Raw genomic sequence first — 16,989 nt, forward strand, 5'->3', positions numbered from 1 at the left:
AATACCCAAAAGATAACAAGTTTATAACAATTTTACTAATTCCCTCATTGGAATAATTTTTACAGRTCAAAACCAGAAAATGCCATTTCACAAAAGAAAAACCAAAAACTTTTCATTTGAAAAYAATGAAAATACAATCTTAGGAAAAATTTTCTTCTCTCTCTAGTCAAGGACAAGAGGYAATATCTTTTCAGTGGTGCAGCACACATCTCCAGTGGAAAAGAACTATTCCTGCTGTGAAGCAGAACAGAGACCTTTCATGTTTCAACCACTTTGCAAAAAGAAGGAGCAAACCCTCRCTTCACAGTTTAACAACTGTGATTCAGGTTTAAGCAGTTAATGAAATACAAAGGGTATGGCAAGGTAAGAGCATTATATGTAGCAGTGTATGGATGTGCTGCTGGAGAGGAAAAGGAAAATATATTTGATGACAAGTTTCTTTCTCAAAAACTTAAGGGCAAACTACTGATTAACCCAGGGGTTTGTTATTTCTTTTTTTTTTTTTTTAACTGAACTGAACAAGCCTCACTATGATTGTAAATAACCTCTTAGTCTTTCCATCTACCTGCAATAGTAATAATTACGGAAAATACTTAAAAAACATTATTTTAGGAAGAGAAGTGCAGTGCTAAATGACTCTTAAGGAACAAATAATTACAATAATGATTTTAATCAGGTGTTAAAAGCACCTTTAAAACAAAATTCTTTAAGTTGGTGCTCCAATTAAATGCTCAGCAGCTAGGCTTCTTAGAAAACTGTTTATCAACAACATCCARTAAGTCAGCTGATGAAAATTTCAGTGATGACAGAAGTTCAGCTGTCTGGGGAAGTGAAACAAGTAAAGGACATGAAACTCAAGACTGTTACTAAAAGGGAGGGACCTGATGCAAACGGATGTCAATGGTGTTTTAGGATTCAGCTATCTTACAGAAGTATCTTTCATATCCTGGACTTTAGAGGCAATTGGAAACTTCACTGACTGCAAAAACAAACTCTCCAGCCATGTGGCTCCCCTCAACAGCATACACTGGTTTTTATCCAGGCTGTGTCCTTTTATACACCAACCATCCCCTAAAACCTTTGGAAAACTGGAAACAGTAGCTGAGATCAAGAAGTTTAYAGATATTACAGATCCAGCTCAACAGAGAGTAGCAGAAAGGTTCCTTAATTCTTTCCATACACTTTGCCTCCTTCCCTCACAGCATCACYTCCACCAGCACAGCTGAGGACAGACAAAACTGGGAATGGCTCCTTTCCCWCCTTGGTTCTACCCCACCTACCCTAAATCTACTGGGGCTAAACTCTTGGGGACATCCCACTCCAGATTCTTGAGCTGACAACAAAGGCACTAAATTTCTGGCAATCATCTTTGTGGAGGGGTGTCTCCTTTGTCCATTAGTTGACAGACTTMATTTAAAAACAAAGCAAAATGTCCACAAATTTCAACTGTAATGAAACATTAGAAAGATAACCAAGGTGCAAATGCTGCAGAGAGRAATACTTAGATCGACACTCCAGAAGCTTCTCCATACATCCCAAGGAAGATTGCAGCTGAGGTTTAATGACAAAGATTAAAACAGCCAACATCAACAACTGCTCTGACGATCACAATGTGAAGATGCCACTCTACAGCCAGCGACATTTCCCACTTGGTGCACAAGGAAACAGTATCCAGGTGCTATTGCCACATCTATTCCCCACTTCTGACCTGAGAAATCAGAAGTCCAAGAGTGATGTGAGCACCAGAAGGCACATCTAGTAACCTCTGTCCAAAAGGAGTAAGAGAAGCATTTGTTAAGCACAGGCCTTGTCAGTCTGCAAGAGAATCCCACTGTTTGGTCCTGGCTGCCAAACTTTAGTATGGGATAACGGTTTTTCCTTTAGCAGCCTCAATTCAGAAAAATGCTTCAACSAGACAGGGATCTGCACCTCCTGACAAACTACTCTAAGGACCAGAAATACAGATTTTTTTTTGGTTTATGCATTACACACACACATATGCATAGATATGCATGTGTCTGTACAAATAAAGAAATAAAAGTCTAAACCCAGCGTGAGTTAAGTGACTTTAAGAGTTTGTGTTCAAGACAAAAATCCAATTTCATATCCATCTGTCAAGCTGAGTCTGCCCTGGCCACTTCCAAGGCTTGATGWTAGAAATGACAGCAGAAGCAATATCAAATTCTTAGTGTCTTCATTATCTCCAGTGAATGGCATTTCCATTTGGCTTCCATTGAGAGCAGTGTGTGAGAAACACCACGTTTTTTCCTCAGTTCAAGTCCTGGAAAATTTAACACTCATGTCCCAGGGGAAGGAAAGGGGCAGGTACAGCACTTGACTGTTATGGGTACACTGAGATGTACAGGTTTGACTCTATGCCTTAACTTTCTCACAATTAGTGAACAATTACCAGATATTTCAGTATGAGAGAAAATATTGCTCAAAAGTAGTTCACCAGGAATCACTTGTCCTGATGTTGTATAGGAAGYGGCTGAAGCGACTTCAAAGTAATTGTGATGCATTCAATCTGCCAAATGAAAAGAACATCAGTCTGATCTTCCTTCTCCTTTTAATTTAAAGGGAATTTTCACAGCATCACAAAATAAGCTGAGTTGGAAGGGACCCACAAGGATCATCATTTACAACTCCCAGCCCTGCACAATTCCATCCCCAGAGTCACACCCTGTGCCTGACAGCATTGTCCAAATGCTTCCTGAGCTCTGTCAGGCTTGGTGCTGTGACCACTTCCCAGGGGAACCAATGCCCAGCCACCCTCTGGGTGATAAACCTTTCCCTAATATTCAACCTAAAGCTCCCCCTGACACAACTTCAGACYATTCCAGTACCATAAGAATCCCATCACCCTGATGGGACTGCAGCTGAATTGTGCTGAACAGAAGAATTGTGCTGAATTGTGCTGAATAGAAGGGAGGAATACTTGTCCATGCCCCTCAAACCAGAGTTTCCACCGGGAGGAAAGAGGGTAGTTGAGTTTCAAGCCATTCAATAAGCATTCCTGTAGGGACCGGCTCCCCAAGCCTGGCCCTAAAGCAGGCAGGTTGCTCCCAGCCAGCAGCCACAGCACAGCTGGAATTGGGAATACCAATACAGACTCTGCATGTGGTGGTCCTAGGCAGGGGGAGGAGGAAGAGCTGCCATTTCAGGGGCGGAAGGACATAGAACACAAGTCCACAGGAAAGCAGGTCCCAACAGGGAGCTTTACCCACGGATGAACTGCTTTCTAAGTGGCACAATGCTGTCAGCATGGGCAGGGAGAAACCACAAACCCCCAGGACTACAGCAACATAAATTTAACGATCAGACACCCTTTGTGTGTTTTCCTCCCTGTAAATTCAAGCAGCTGGGGGAAGGGTGGTAATCAGCCTCCAGGTCTGCCCATGTATTTTAAGTATCGGTGGAAACACAATGAAAGTATCAAGACTGGTTAGATGTTGTCTGATCTTTTTCAGCTTCACATGGCAACAACACAAAAGYAAGCAGCAAGGGTAGTCTCTGCAGGTTTTATGGCACTGCAGATAAATTGTACAAAAATAGAATGATTCAAATRGTAACAACCTAAAACCAAATGGAGGTATTTTCCTATATCACTCCCACCCTTTTTCTTCAAAATCTGATACACAGAACCACTTAAACATTCATTTAAGATYATACTTATGCTGCAGGTTTTGCCAAGCCTGACCCCAGGACTTCCACAGGGGGATTTCATCATGTGCTGGTTTTGTGTCTTGAGTAAACTGAGGCAGCCCCGGCTGCAGGGCAAGGAGCAGCCTCTTGTAGCTACCAGGCTTGATGCTTCGAGCCATTGCCTCCGCCCTGGGACAGGAACCCCAAAAATCTCCTCCTGCAGCAAAGCCAAACCCCAGAGCTTCAGCCATTWCTGCCCCTGCWCCCTGCTCCTGCCCAGCCTTAACAAATCCATTTGCTGGCACTCCCTAATTTTCTTCAGGAACAATTGGAGGTACTACCACAAATCAGAACATGTATCTCAGCCCAAATTCCCACATGGTTTCTCTCTTCTTTCATCCATATTATATCCAGGAGAAAAACCAGGCCTCTCTAAAAGTCTGGACCTCCTTTGCCATAAGGCTACCAAGTGCTTCAAGCTTCAAGCCTGMAGACACACCCGAATTTCTACCTTTTAAATAATGTTCATGTGCTTTTTGTTCAGTGAAAGACCCTAAATAGAAAATCTTTAGTGTATTTCTGCCATCCAAATAAAAATATGCTAAAGCAATTCTTCATAAGAGAAACAGAGAAATTTCAAAAAGCTTCCTGATTCTAATTAAAAATAAAACAAATCTTTTATTTAGTACATGGGCTTTTGAAGTCTTCAGAGTTTGCCAAACTATTCAATTTCTCATACTCAGGCACAGAGATAAAAACTCATCAGGGCTGAGAGGATCACAGGAAGAACCTGGCACAGGCTGCTCTCTTTCATATGTCCTCATGGTTTTTCTGCCAAAAATAAATACATCAGATCACAAATGCTAACTACTATACATTTTTCATTTAAAGGCAACGACCTTCTCTGCTCCAGTGTGCCGCACAATATTTTTTATCATTATGTAGCACCAAATAAGGTTAACTGGCTAGCAGTATCAGAAACCCAGTAATTCCATTTGACCATTTGGATCCATTTGACCTGACAGAGCTGTGGTGTGCCACATGAAATACATGAAATAGTTTACAGATATATAATTCTGTTTGTGATCACACCAGTAAAGTGATAACCTAGTAAAATGATAAAATTAGAGGCACAGGAGCACAGCRTGCACATGTACAAAATAATTCAGCAACTACTGAGAATATACATGATTTTTTTTTGTTTCCATTACTCAAAAAGTGAACTTAAGTTCTTYCATTGCTAACAGAAATTCACTCCTGAAAGGCAGCCAGAAAATTACACTGCCATGATGCATAAAACTGAGGCAAAATTACTGTGAAATATTTTTACTATGAAAATAGTTATGTCCACTATCAATTTCATCAAGTGACTACTGCTGAAGACTCTACATCCTACAAAAAACAGCAACAGAAACAAGCATAGAATAAACCTATTTAAAAATCTAATTTATTTGATGCCCTGAGTTATTTTAGAGTATCAAAATACCTCAAAATGTTCATCTAAGCATTATAATGAACACACCTGATGGAAGTTCATTAACCTTATTATTATGTTTGAAGATTATATTTCAGAGCACAGCTCTGAAGCCTGCWGAGTGTAAGACTGTGTGTGCAGAAGGAACAACTGGATATTTTAACCAGCAGACAAATGGCTTTGTAAGGAACAATTAGGAAGAAAACTATTTCTAATTAAACAGAAAARCACACTATCAGAATACATACCTCATTTTCATGAGTTATTTTTCTATAAGGGACACACTGTGTGCCAATACTGCATAAGAGAAATTCCTACGATCCTGAAAGTTGACTGTTCAACTGAGGAAATTCAGTTGATGTTTAACTGGCAAATTTAGTTTCTCAAAGCAACAGTGGCCAGAGTAAAAAAGAATTACTAGAATTTCTCTAGTTATAATGCTCCAATAAGCCACAACCACTTCCAGAACATAAAAGCAAAGCGTCAGCACTTATATATTTTTATATAACTATATAATATTTTTTTAATCTGCAAAATGCCTCCTTTTATTTTAATATCTCAGAAAAATATCTTGACTGAAAGACATTTGCTATGTTCATTTGGAAACAATCAAAGCACAAGCAATTAGGAGTATCTATATATTCTTAACTAAATAAGATGCCGAACACAGTGTAGAATTGAAAGTTCTATTTCTGATGTAAGATAATTAAGAAATCTTTTTCAAGAGAGCAAGAATAATGTAACAGCTTTTTTTTTTTCTCGCCCACTCCTAGCACATTGCAATCCTATTGATTTTAGTGGGTTTTTTTTACTCTGAAAAGGTCCTCAAATTGTATTTTTAGATTTTATCCTCAAAGTGCTGCTCTACAATGTCCTTACACAACCAACTAGTGGTTGAGCTCATAAAGTGTCCTGATTAATACACTTGCTCTGATTATTGTAGAGTTTCTTGAAACCTTRTGATACTGCCAGGGAAAAACCACACTTGTATCAAGTAACTTCAGAATACCATMTTTTGTATTATCATATACAGGCTTTTATTTCAATTCCGGTATTTGTCAGAGAAGTTACTACACCAACAACCACACAATTGTAAAATTTCCAGTTCCACAACAACTGAAAAAACAGTTTGTATCATTGACATTGTAGCATAAACATATTCTGCTCAGTCGTATGTCTTCCATTTTCCTTTTATTTGAACAACGACAAAAAAAAAAAAAGTATGAAAAACTCTCTTAAAATTACGCAGTTCAACTGGCAGATTAACAATGTAAAACAGTTGGGGAAAAAAGAGAAGTCTTTATCAAAATAGAAGGGGTTTATAGCAACGAGTAAATTCTTACAGAAATACTGAGATAAAATCAGTTTTTGTAAATAAAACAACTTAAGTTGAATTGAGTTTACCCCCAAGTAAGAAAATTCATTTTGTAAAATCATTCCTAAAGTGTTGATCATTACAGGAACAGGACTGGCTTTGGAGAAAACTGTTCCAGTTGAATTCCGAGTACTCGCTTTCTCCACAAGCTGTTCTGGCTCTGTGTTTTACCACACTTTTACTTTTCTTAAATATGTCTTTAAACTAAGTTTGAAAGAGGTTTCTACTCATACAAAAACAATCAGAAAGTAGATTTTTGCTACGAGTTCTTTATGATCACCTAATTTCCCTTTTTCATAAAACAACTTTTCAATAAAAGGCAGAAATAAAATGACAATTCAGGATAAACTTACATTACWTTTTTCACATTATCTTAAGTCATAATCTACTTTTCTCTTGAAAGCCCAGGAAGAAAAAAGAAAAGGAAAAAACTTGGACATTTACATAATAAAGTGCTGAGTTTAGGTTGATCGCAAAATTTATTTCTAGTGAACTGACAAAWTATTAACGAAAACCCAAAGACTAGGTAAGTACACTGTGTTCAGAATAATTTTTCATTTGTATCAACAAAAAAAAAGTTGCTAAGAAAAAAATTACTAACTCCAGACAACAGCAGTCTATGATTATCAGTCTAAACCACCTTGCAGAAGCCAGATTATTCAGTGCCATATAAAGACATACCTTTTTATCATATACATCTTGCCAGTTTACTCCAGCAAAGAAACTATGACGCATGATTTCCTTTGCATCATCTGGGCCACCACCAAGTCTAAAGAGAGTGGGGGAAAAAAGACACATAATTAACTTTTATAGGAAGATCAAGTTATTGTAATGGTTGGAAAAGTGACCATTGATTTGTGACTATCTGGGAACAATTCTCACCCAATTAATATGTGATTTTCACCTGTTTAATATGAATTCTGGTGATCTCAACAGAAGATGTGACAGTGGAAGTATCCATGCCATRGTCTACAGGTGTTCGTTACTGTCCATGATGAGCTTTTTTAGTAATTCATTGAGTTTAAAAACATACTTAGTTCAGTTTGCTTGAAAGACCAGCTAATGTCCTGGCACTATTAAAAACACAAACCTACCCAATATTGCTGATATAGAATTTTGCCAAGGACGTGCCAGGCACTGAATCAGTAATGACTCGTGCATCATTTTTATACAGTGTTCACTGCTGTTGCATCTGGGTGCTGTAACAATTAACCAATTACCATAAAATAGTCTCAATCTGAGTCAATTAGTATAAATTAATAAATTGTAGGCCTGCTGAGAAGRTTGTTTAAAGGCCATTGTAAATAACCACAGCACTCACTGTGGCCCATAGCTTGCCAAAGCCTGTGTTTGGTAAGCCATCTTAGGACGTGGATTTCACCTGTTTTGGGTGAACTTGCCCAAGGTGATTTGAGCTCACAGAAGTGCTCACTGCTTCCAAAAGAGGAGTGTCCTCCCCATACCTGTGCTCTCTCACTTGCATCTATAGCACCACTCCCACTTGATGACCATGAGCAGAGTCAGCTCACTCATCTGGAGAAAAGCTAACCCTCCCATGAGAAAAAAAGAGAACTGGCCATTTTTTGTAGCATTAGCAAGTCCACTTTGACTCAACAACTTTAGTGAGCTCCCTTGAGCTGCTGCTGTTGGTGAAGAAAGARCCACACATCCAATGATGGGATCCTCTACCCTTAACAGCACATCCACTTTCAGGACTGCTCAGCTCTCATCTGACTTCACCCTGAGACTGAGGATCCTACTGCCCTAACAGAAGGAAGCTGCAGCAGAAAAAAAAAGTTAATCTCAACTAAATAAGCAGACCATATGTGATAGATGTTAACAAGGAGAGTGACAAAAATGGTGTGTGTTTCATTAAAAGAAACTGCTAAAGATATAAAGACAAATTTTAAAGGCAAGCATTTAAGTAAGATTATTCCTSCTCACAATAAATGCTGTAGAGAGGAATGCATTTCCACAACTGAGGAAAAAAGTCTGGTTTGGTATTACCCTGCTGCCAAATTACAAAAATACTCTGGACTACTACGTCAGTCTTGCAATAACTGAGTGTAAAGTTATTCTAATTTCCAAGCTGTATTCCTCYTTGTTTCTCAACTACTCATTGTAAAATTCTCTACATCTTGGCAAAACAAGGCAGTTAGCCTTCAAACTCCAGACTTCTCTCAACATCTTCAAACTGCTCATAAAAAAATCTGAGTTGTGTTAATCTCTGTGTTCCTCCCCTATTTAGCATTAGCTAGCACAAGAACTTGAATATAAATAAGCTTCTACATGTAAGTCTGTAACAAACACTACTGTCTGCAAAGATTAATTACAAGGAAACATCTTTCCAATTCTAAAGGTTAATATACTTGATGGGCCAGATTGTTTGGAGGTTAAAAAGCATCAGGTGTTTCTACAGAAACAAAGTTTTACTCTACCCTTCCTGTATTTGGCTGGCTGGTCAGAGTTTGCTTTTCCTGATACAGGAAGTTCAGGTGGAGCAGACAAACTGACCCTCTGTGCTGTCCTGRCTGCTGCACTTGGCTGCATCCAGGAGAACACAACAACCAGTCCTGCCCCGAGCGCCTGTGGGCAATGCCCACCACTCAAAACTTCCTGAGAACAGCCAGAGCCTGAAGGAGGATGAGAGAAGAGAGGCAGACAATGTCTGCAGCCCAAAAACATGCCAAGAGCTGACGAGAATGTTGAATGACATGAATGACAAAGGTACTGGGGGGAAAAATGTTACCTACAGACAAATCCCACTGATTTACAGAGATTGTTTTAGAGCCAGAGGACTGGACACTGCTGGTCCAGTGCTGGAGCCACTGGAAAATGGCTCTCCTAGGTAACAGTGCCAGAGGCAAAAGCCCACCACAAAAGGGCACAGCAGCTGGGTGATACTTGCTTTCAAACCACTCCCTTTAAATTTTACTCCAGCTGTATTCTTTAACAAATTACTAGTTTAAAGGTCTAATATGTGATTTATTATGTGCCTTAATAAACATAGCTGTTTATTCATGTCTCCTGCCCTGACCACCAGAACAAGAGCTACAGTCCCCATGAGACTACAGTTAAMTCAGGGTAAGTCATACTGGGAAAAACAACTGAGAACCTCCCCTTTGTTCCAGTACACACTGTCAGCCTGAAGAGATATCTTGTTTGCTGTGAAGGATTTTAAAAGTTTGTCTTCCACATGCTTTTTTTCCTTTCGCTTGTTTAATTTATTTTGTAAATCACCACTGGGCTGAAAAAAATCTGAGACTGTATGGCTGTGTATGACCCTTTCTTGTGACTGACAGCTCCTTCAGCCAGGAAGAGCAGGCATGCAGACCTATTTTTACATTACAGAGCACAATTAGAGTATTTATTATGCCTGCATAACCAATTAATTTCACTTACCGCTTATTTGGATCCTTTATCAGCAGGCCTGATAGCAATGATTTTGCATCTGCAGATAGAGTCCGAGGAAATTTAATGTCCTCCATTAGTATCAGTTCAAATAGTTTCTCATGATCTTGGTTGTAGAAGGGTAATCTTCCGCACATCATCTCATACATGACAACTCCTAATCCCCACCAGTCCACTGCACGACCGTAGTCATTATCTTCTAACACCTGAGACAGAAACCAAAAGCATCTGTGAGMCACACACATCATTCATATGCCATCATTTCAGTCTGTGCCATGCATCTCTATAGGAATGTGTTTCTCAGACTTTGTTTTCACACTGTGCTACAAGAACTCACAGAACCTGACTCAAAACTGCAGCACTGACTCACACACCCGAGCTCACTGAAATTCCAGCCTTACCAGGCACTGCACTGCTAAAAGCAACACAAAACGTTGACAGTGACCTGCTCCGATCAAGACTGCTCTTTACTCTTTCCTATGTCCTCTACAAGGCCATTTATACCATCCACAGCTTTAGGAAGAGGCTCATCTGCAGGTACTACATGGGCATTAATACCTTGTTTAGGAGTGGTGAAGCATCCCTTTGCTCAATTAGTTCCCCTCTCTTTTGCCTCACAACTGTCTAWAAGTCCCCAATTTAGAACCAGCTTAGTCTTACTAAGACAAGTTTTGTTTCTTTATGATCTTTGTTTACATCAMAAGTCCTCAATGCATTTCTCCAAGTAATTTCATTACATTCCATTAAATAGTCCTAACAGCTGAAATGTGCCAATGCAAAAAAAAAAAAAATTGGCAGTATTTATACAATAGTATGTTTAATATGAAACCATGCTTATAGGATACTATATAAACACAGAAAGTGGTAAAGTTCACACAATTTGTTAACATTATGTCACCAATGTTGTGTACTTAAAACAACCTATTCCATAGCCTTCTCCTAGCAGCCCCAGAGAACCGGAATAAGAAATTTAAGCAGCATGTCTTGAACTTAATACACCTTCATAATAAATTGCAGACATGGAGACAACGTAACAACAGCATTCACCCAAAAATATTTCACAAGCAATAAGGAAATTAAAAGTTACTGAATAGATAATTCCAATTTCCATGAATTTCTAGTAGATCATGCCTCTTCATACAAAAAAGATGGAACAGAAGTCAATTAAAATTAMAACAGAAGGCAGTATGACTGTGTGTGTTGAATAGCCAGTATGTACTGCAGAAAGAGCTATCAAAAAAACTTAAAACAAGAAATTAGACTGAAATAATAAACAGAAAGATCAAAGAAATGCAACTAGTAGAGTAAAACTACATTTGTAAAGAATGTAAATAATTATTTACAGAGAATTGTTACTGTATCGCTGGAAGGCAGATTCTGAAAGGCAGAACCCTATGACTGATTTTTWAAAAAAAGAAAAACAAACTAATCCCCAGAAAACAAAATACTTTTTACAACACATAGCCACAWGCAACCACCATCATAAAGAGCTCATCCAGATTCTAACTGTAAGCAAACATACAGGGAGCAGTTATTTAGATACATGGGAGTGAAAGCAAAGCTTTCAATCTTTAAGTAATAAGGCAACCTCTAAAAGATGAGAATTAATTTTATCCATAGATTATCWTGTGATTGTCTAAAATGTGTAATTTCCCCTGAAGCAAGGGCAGGGACAGTCCTCGTGCACCTAAGGGGACACTAAGTGGCTGTGGATAAACACTCTACAGCCTGGACAGCCCTGATGAGGGGAGTTGAGCTCCTTTATCTGCCTCTCCTTTTGCTYCCCCAGCAAACCCAAGCCTGCTCTGAATTATCTGGTGCATGCTATTAGCAGCAGCAACACRCAGCCTGATCCAGTATGGCAATTTTGGAAATCCCACAGTAATTAATGCATTCATATTCCTAGTTTTCACTAGTCCTTAAGGATTAGTAGCGGAAACACGATGAAAAGAAATATATTAAAAATCCCTCTTGTGTATATAAGATTAAAAAATCATAAATATTAACACATTAACACATATGATTTACAACTGTGCCAAAACAAACAGACTCATTACATCATTGATATTTCCAAATAGAGGGTGAAATTTTGGAAAGTGTAAAATACAACAAATTATCTGAATAAGTACATATGACAAAACTAACTAAAATAACTCCTGCATTTTTAAATTAATTAAATGTTTTATGAGTTGGAGCATATTGCAAGCTATTTGCTGAAAAACTGTATATGAAATCTGTGATGCTTGTCTTTAAATCACTGCTTCTTCTGCCACAGAATAAGTGCATTATAGATTTTTCTGCTATATTTATTAGCGTGGTTACTATTTATCTGTACAGTTACACTTTCCTTTTGAAGCTAGCAAAACACATAAAATTGTGAGACAGTGGTAGGTTCTTCTTACAAGTAATTTAGGTGTGGATTGCATGTGTGGTTTATAAAAGAAAGCAACAGGAAAATAAAACATACTGTTCTCTGCACAAGGCAAATCACACGGCCAATAGCTAAAGCAAATACAATTTGCAGCTTTACGTAATTTATGCAGGACTTTACCTAATRATAATAAAAAGTATGAACAACCTTTTGCTGCATTCCCACAACAGCAACAAAACAGTGGTACAAAGAAAGAGCCAAATGTGATTTTTAACCTCTTTTTACATAAAATCATAAAAAAGCATAAAAGCTGGATTAACTGCCTCCCAAACCCRCATATCACCAGCCGGGTTCTCATCCCCAGCTGGCAAAACTGGCAACTCTTTATTTTTGTTTAAATACCTGGTTTACGGCCAGCCAGACAAGCAAGAGCATCAAAATTGTTTCATTTAGGCAAAAGGAAAACAGCCTGAAAATAGTGTAAATAAAATAAAATACATCTCAACTTATTTTAACATAAACGTAATAAAATTRTGCATAATGCATTCACAGTGAAGACATGCTATTATTTCCTTTGAGTAATTTCTAATCTTCATTGTGTTTARAAACTCCAGGATCCATAGACTGTGTGAAATCAATGGAAGTGAAGTGCTGGAGTCCAACAACTCCTACAACCAAATCCATGCAGTTAGGASAGGCATGAGAACATGTCTACACACAGAACCCCATTCAGAATCCTTTCCAAACTGTTCAAGAGGGAATTGGTTTTAATGACACTGAATATAAGTCAAGAAAGCTCCAACTCAGTGCTAGAATGAACATGACATGCAGCTGCAGGCTTTGTACCTACAAATAACTCAGTCTTTCGCCCACCATGAAGTGGATACCTGCTTTTAGAAACATCTCCTTTGGTTGTGAGGAGCAATGCTGCTGTCTTTCCAGTATCTGTGGGATATCTCTGTGGATAYGTGGGGTAGCAGCCTAAGCACCCAGCCAGATAAAGACACCATGGAAAGTCCGATCTCTTCCACTCTGTACACTGCCCTTAAGAACTGCCTCCATCAGCCAGTTCTTGTCCCCCGCTATAAGGAGCACAAATATTTTAAAGCAAATGCACTGAGCTAACAACCCAGTCCCTCCATGGTCACAGCAGGAAAGGCAGCAGGCCCACCAAAACCATTGCAGAAGCCACAAGGCCAACTATTGGGGTACTGCCAGTAAAGCAATGGACTGATATTTTCTGGGAATGCAACATATGGATCACACGGAACTCATGAACTCAGAAACAGCACCTACGCTGACTACATACTCAAGTCAGGGGTGTATCTAAACARCTACATCATTCAGATTTATGATTTCCTTTCCTTCAACCCCTTCACATGTATGGGGTGCCAAAAGCCCAAGCCAGCTTTCCAAGATTTAGGTGAGGTTTTCGAAGACGAGAGCTCCAGCATAACATGACTTTAGCGTGTGGATAACATTTATAGGTACCCACCCCCAACATAATCACTGTACCCAAGTGACTTCCCAGCACTGAGCAAAGCAGAATGTGCACTGATTATAGTTCAGTCTGAATGATAGCACAGATCACGGGAAATAAAACTCAAAAAAAAATGCCATCATTTTTACTTGAGGAAATCTTACTCCATTYGTTTTCAGGGCTCTAGTTCAACAACTGGTTCTTTCAGAGGCAGTGCCAGCTTAATTCAGGGTCTTGTTTCTGTTCTCTCACCACAGCTTCCCTTACCTTGTCAAAACTATGCAATACACTACATCAGAGAGCAGAAAAAAATGGGGAGAAAAGTTTCACCCTGGATTGTTTTCCACCTGAATCAAGCTCTCTGACCTAAGCCACCCAATTGCCACGTGAACAGCTGCAGTAGCACAAGCAAGGACATGGGCAGCATCAGGTGTGGCACTGCTGCTGAAAGAAATGCTTGCCAATCTCTGCCCCAAAGTTACACAGACACAGAAGTTACACCGACTCTGCCAGTTTTCCTGCACACACAGACAGCTGTAACAGCTGTGCTTGCATAGGGTGAAGATTCAGGCCCTGCTTCTCTTCCCAACCTGCTTTTCTCTGAAGCACTCCAGCAGTATAACAGGGTTCCAAAGTGAGCACCAGCTCACTGCTGCACTGGAACCACTATGGTTTTCACAGATATTGTAGCCCCTCTAACTCACACCTGTGCCTGCAGTACAAGGACACAGCCTGGCTTTTTACAGATGCTTTTTAAAATAGCTGCAGAGGTGCCACTGAAGTTTGTGTTTTCCCTTTTTGGATAAATATGCAAAAGGTTAAGCAACACACACAGCTTCTAAAAAGCAAGAAACATCAGCAACACATCTGCTGCCAGACATTTGCAAGTATTTGAGTACTTTTATAGTTGTTTTAGAGGCACTGGGCAGCATTAGTGTTTCAGCTAAAGGAGAGCTACTTATTTATCTCAAAATTTTCATTTGTGTTTTCAAAAGGCCTCAATGCTAATTTAATTTAAAAAAAAAAAAAAAAAAAGATAGCAGTAAACAAAGGAAAAGAAAGTATTCTGTACCCTTGGGGTTTCCGTAGAATATTACTGGCAGTGACCAAGTATACAGTGGGATAGTGCTTTGTACACAGAGCAGACTGAAAGCCCTACATATAAAATGAAAAATTCAGTTCACAGACCAACCTCTGCCTTTGTGATGATTAAGACAACACAAACACACTACAGGACTACTACAATCCCAGTAATTCAATTGTGTTTTTCCCTCACACATACTAATTCWTTATGCTAGCAAGTAATTACAGATCAGCAAAGAAAAATACCCTTGTGTTTACATTTACAGATCAACATAAGAAAAGAGCAATCTTCTAACATTATTCCCCACTGCAAAAATGTCCACTGTCTTGGACTTGAAAAAAAGGTCATTAGTATCACTGGAAGTTTTCTCTTTCCCAGAAAATAAAACCCACAGAAACTACTTTTTCCTTTACTTTATAATTGGTTCTAGATTTTAATCTTTAGGTTTATTAGACAATACATCTCCAGGTGTTCTTTGCTTTACATGTCATCCCTTCAAGAGCCTAACATACAGCCCACAGAATTTGATGTCCATTTAATTTTATRGTGAAAACCAGTGAAGAGATACTTTTTACTATCTCTATTGCTTCAGTAGCTAAGAGGTGAAAGGTTTTTTGGAGGCAACAGGTTGAGACACATCTGCAAATTCCTGTTTACAAGGGCTTGGAGCAGAGACGTAGGAAGCAGACAACTGACTGCCAAAGAGAAGCTGATACATACACATGTAATGGTTTCACAAAYTTCCGTGAAAATAGATGTTTTTAGGAGGAGAGCCAGCAGTACAACAGGTGAAGTCTGTGACCATCTCAAGTCAATCWTATACCTTCCCTCGCCTTCGGTGGAACCAGGATTCTACTACACTTTACTAATCACAGAACACTGAAGATCTGACTACCTCAGACAAACTGAGCTCAGTGTAGAAAATCCCTTAATCCTGTCTTAATTGCATTTTCTTGAAATACACCATCCCTGGTGAGCAGTCTGTGGAAGATTCTTGGTTGCACAGAAGAAATTCACACAATCAAGAACTGTATTTCCCACACACCTCTAAAAGGCAGGTAGTTGTTGGAACTTCTGGACTCAGCAAACATAGACAAATTTAGCAGTAACTTTGAGCATGAAAGACTTTGTAAAATTCATTGTCAATCCTATGCAAAGGGCTGTCATCATTGGGTTTCATCTCTAAAACAACAATATCAAAATATTGCACTCATACTTTGTGCTAGATAATCAAGGCAACTTATTGGAAAAGACATTACCTTTTTGACCTAGTAATGTTTCTCCTAATCCATTAGACAGGACATTAGAAGTCGCTTGTTGCTCATTCAATAATTTTGACAGAACAGATGGGAAAATATTTAAACATCTAAACAAACTGTCTGCACACCTATGTTGTGAAAGAAAACTGAGATCTTGGATACACCAATGTACTGTTAATTTAAGGGGGAAAAAACTGTTTTCAATTAACCTTACAGTTCAGGTGGAGTGTATGTTCCTTAAGCATTCCTGGTAACCCTTCACACATTTTCATTGCTAKAGTTGTTGGTCTGCTAACAAATATTCACCCATGTATTAATCAACAGAAGTTTAAAAGTATTTGCTAGAACTTTTTATCAATTGCAGTACCAACTACAACAATGAGAAAGTTTATAATACAATAAAGGTGATACACATTTCTTTGTAGACACAGACTTCTACCCAGATACATGAAAATCCATCCTGCAGAAGGCTATGTTTACCAAGAATTATACAATTCAGTTACTATAACTGTATCTTRCTATGAAAAGTGAAGTGCTGCTGCWTCAATAGTAAAAAAMCCCACTTGAATGAATGCTTACTGGTTTTATTATACACAGCTGAAAAGACAAAACATCAAGGTCATAGATACCCTGGGAAATAGACAGCTGARATTTTCCACTGCTCTAATTTTTGCAGGTAGTTTTTCTCCATTTTGTATCTAGTTTGCACTACCATTTTACTTCTGGCCCTAACGTAAACTATCTCCTATTACATGTTTGCATTCGAGATTTTGTCCATCTTACCTAGCTTTTGTTATGTATCCTTAAAAAATACATAGCATAATCTTCTTTTTTTTCATTTGTTGGCACATGTGCTGCATCAGAAACAGTACATTCTGGTGAAAATGTGA

General features: G+C 38.7%; 1 protein-coding gene across 1 annotated transcript in view; it reads right to left on the minus strand.

The window, feature by feature from the left end:
• Nucleotides 1–16,989, minus strand: part of AKT3 (AKT serine/threonine kinase 3) — a 133,700-nt gene that overhangs the window by 4,982 nt on the left and 111,729 nt on the right. Inside the window, exons 10-11 of the mRNA XM_057389746.1 lie at nt 9,897–10,111; nt 7,176–7,263 (exon numbers count right to left, since the gene is read on the minus strand). Coding sequence (XP_057245729.1) covers nt 7,176–7,263; nt 9,897–10,111 — 303 coding nt within the window. The remainder of the gene's footprint in view (nt 1–7,175; nt 7,264–9,896; nt 10,112–16,989) is intronic.

This window comes from Malurus melanocephalus, unplaced genomic scaffold (assembly GCF_030028575.1).
Source record: "Malurus melanocephalus ecotype Western Australia unplaced genomic scaffold, MMel_1.1 scaffold_19, whole genome shotgun sequence".
Taxonomy (NCBI): Eukaryota; Metazoa; Chordata; class Aves; order Passeriformes; family Maluridae; genus Malurus; species Malurus melanocephalus.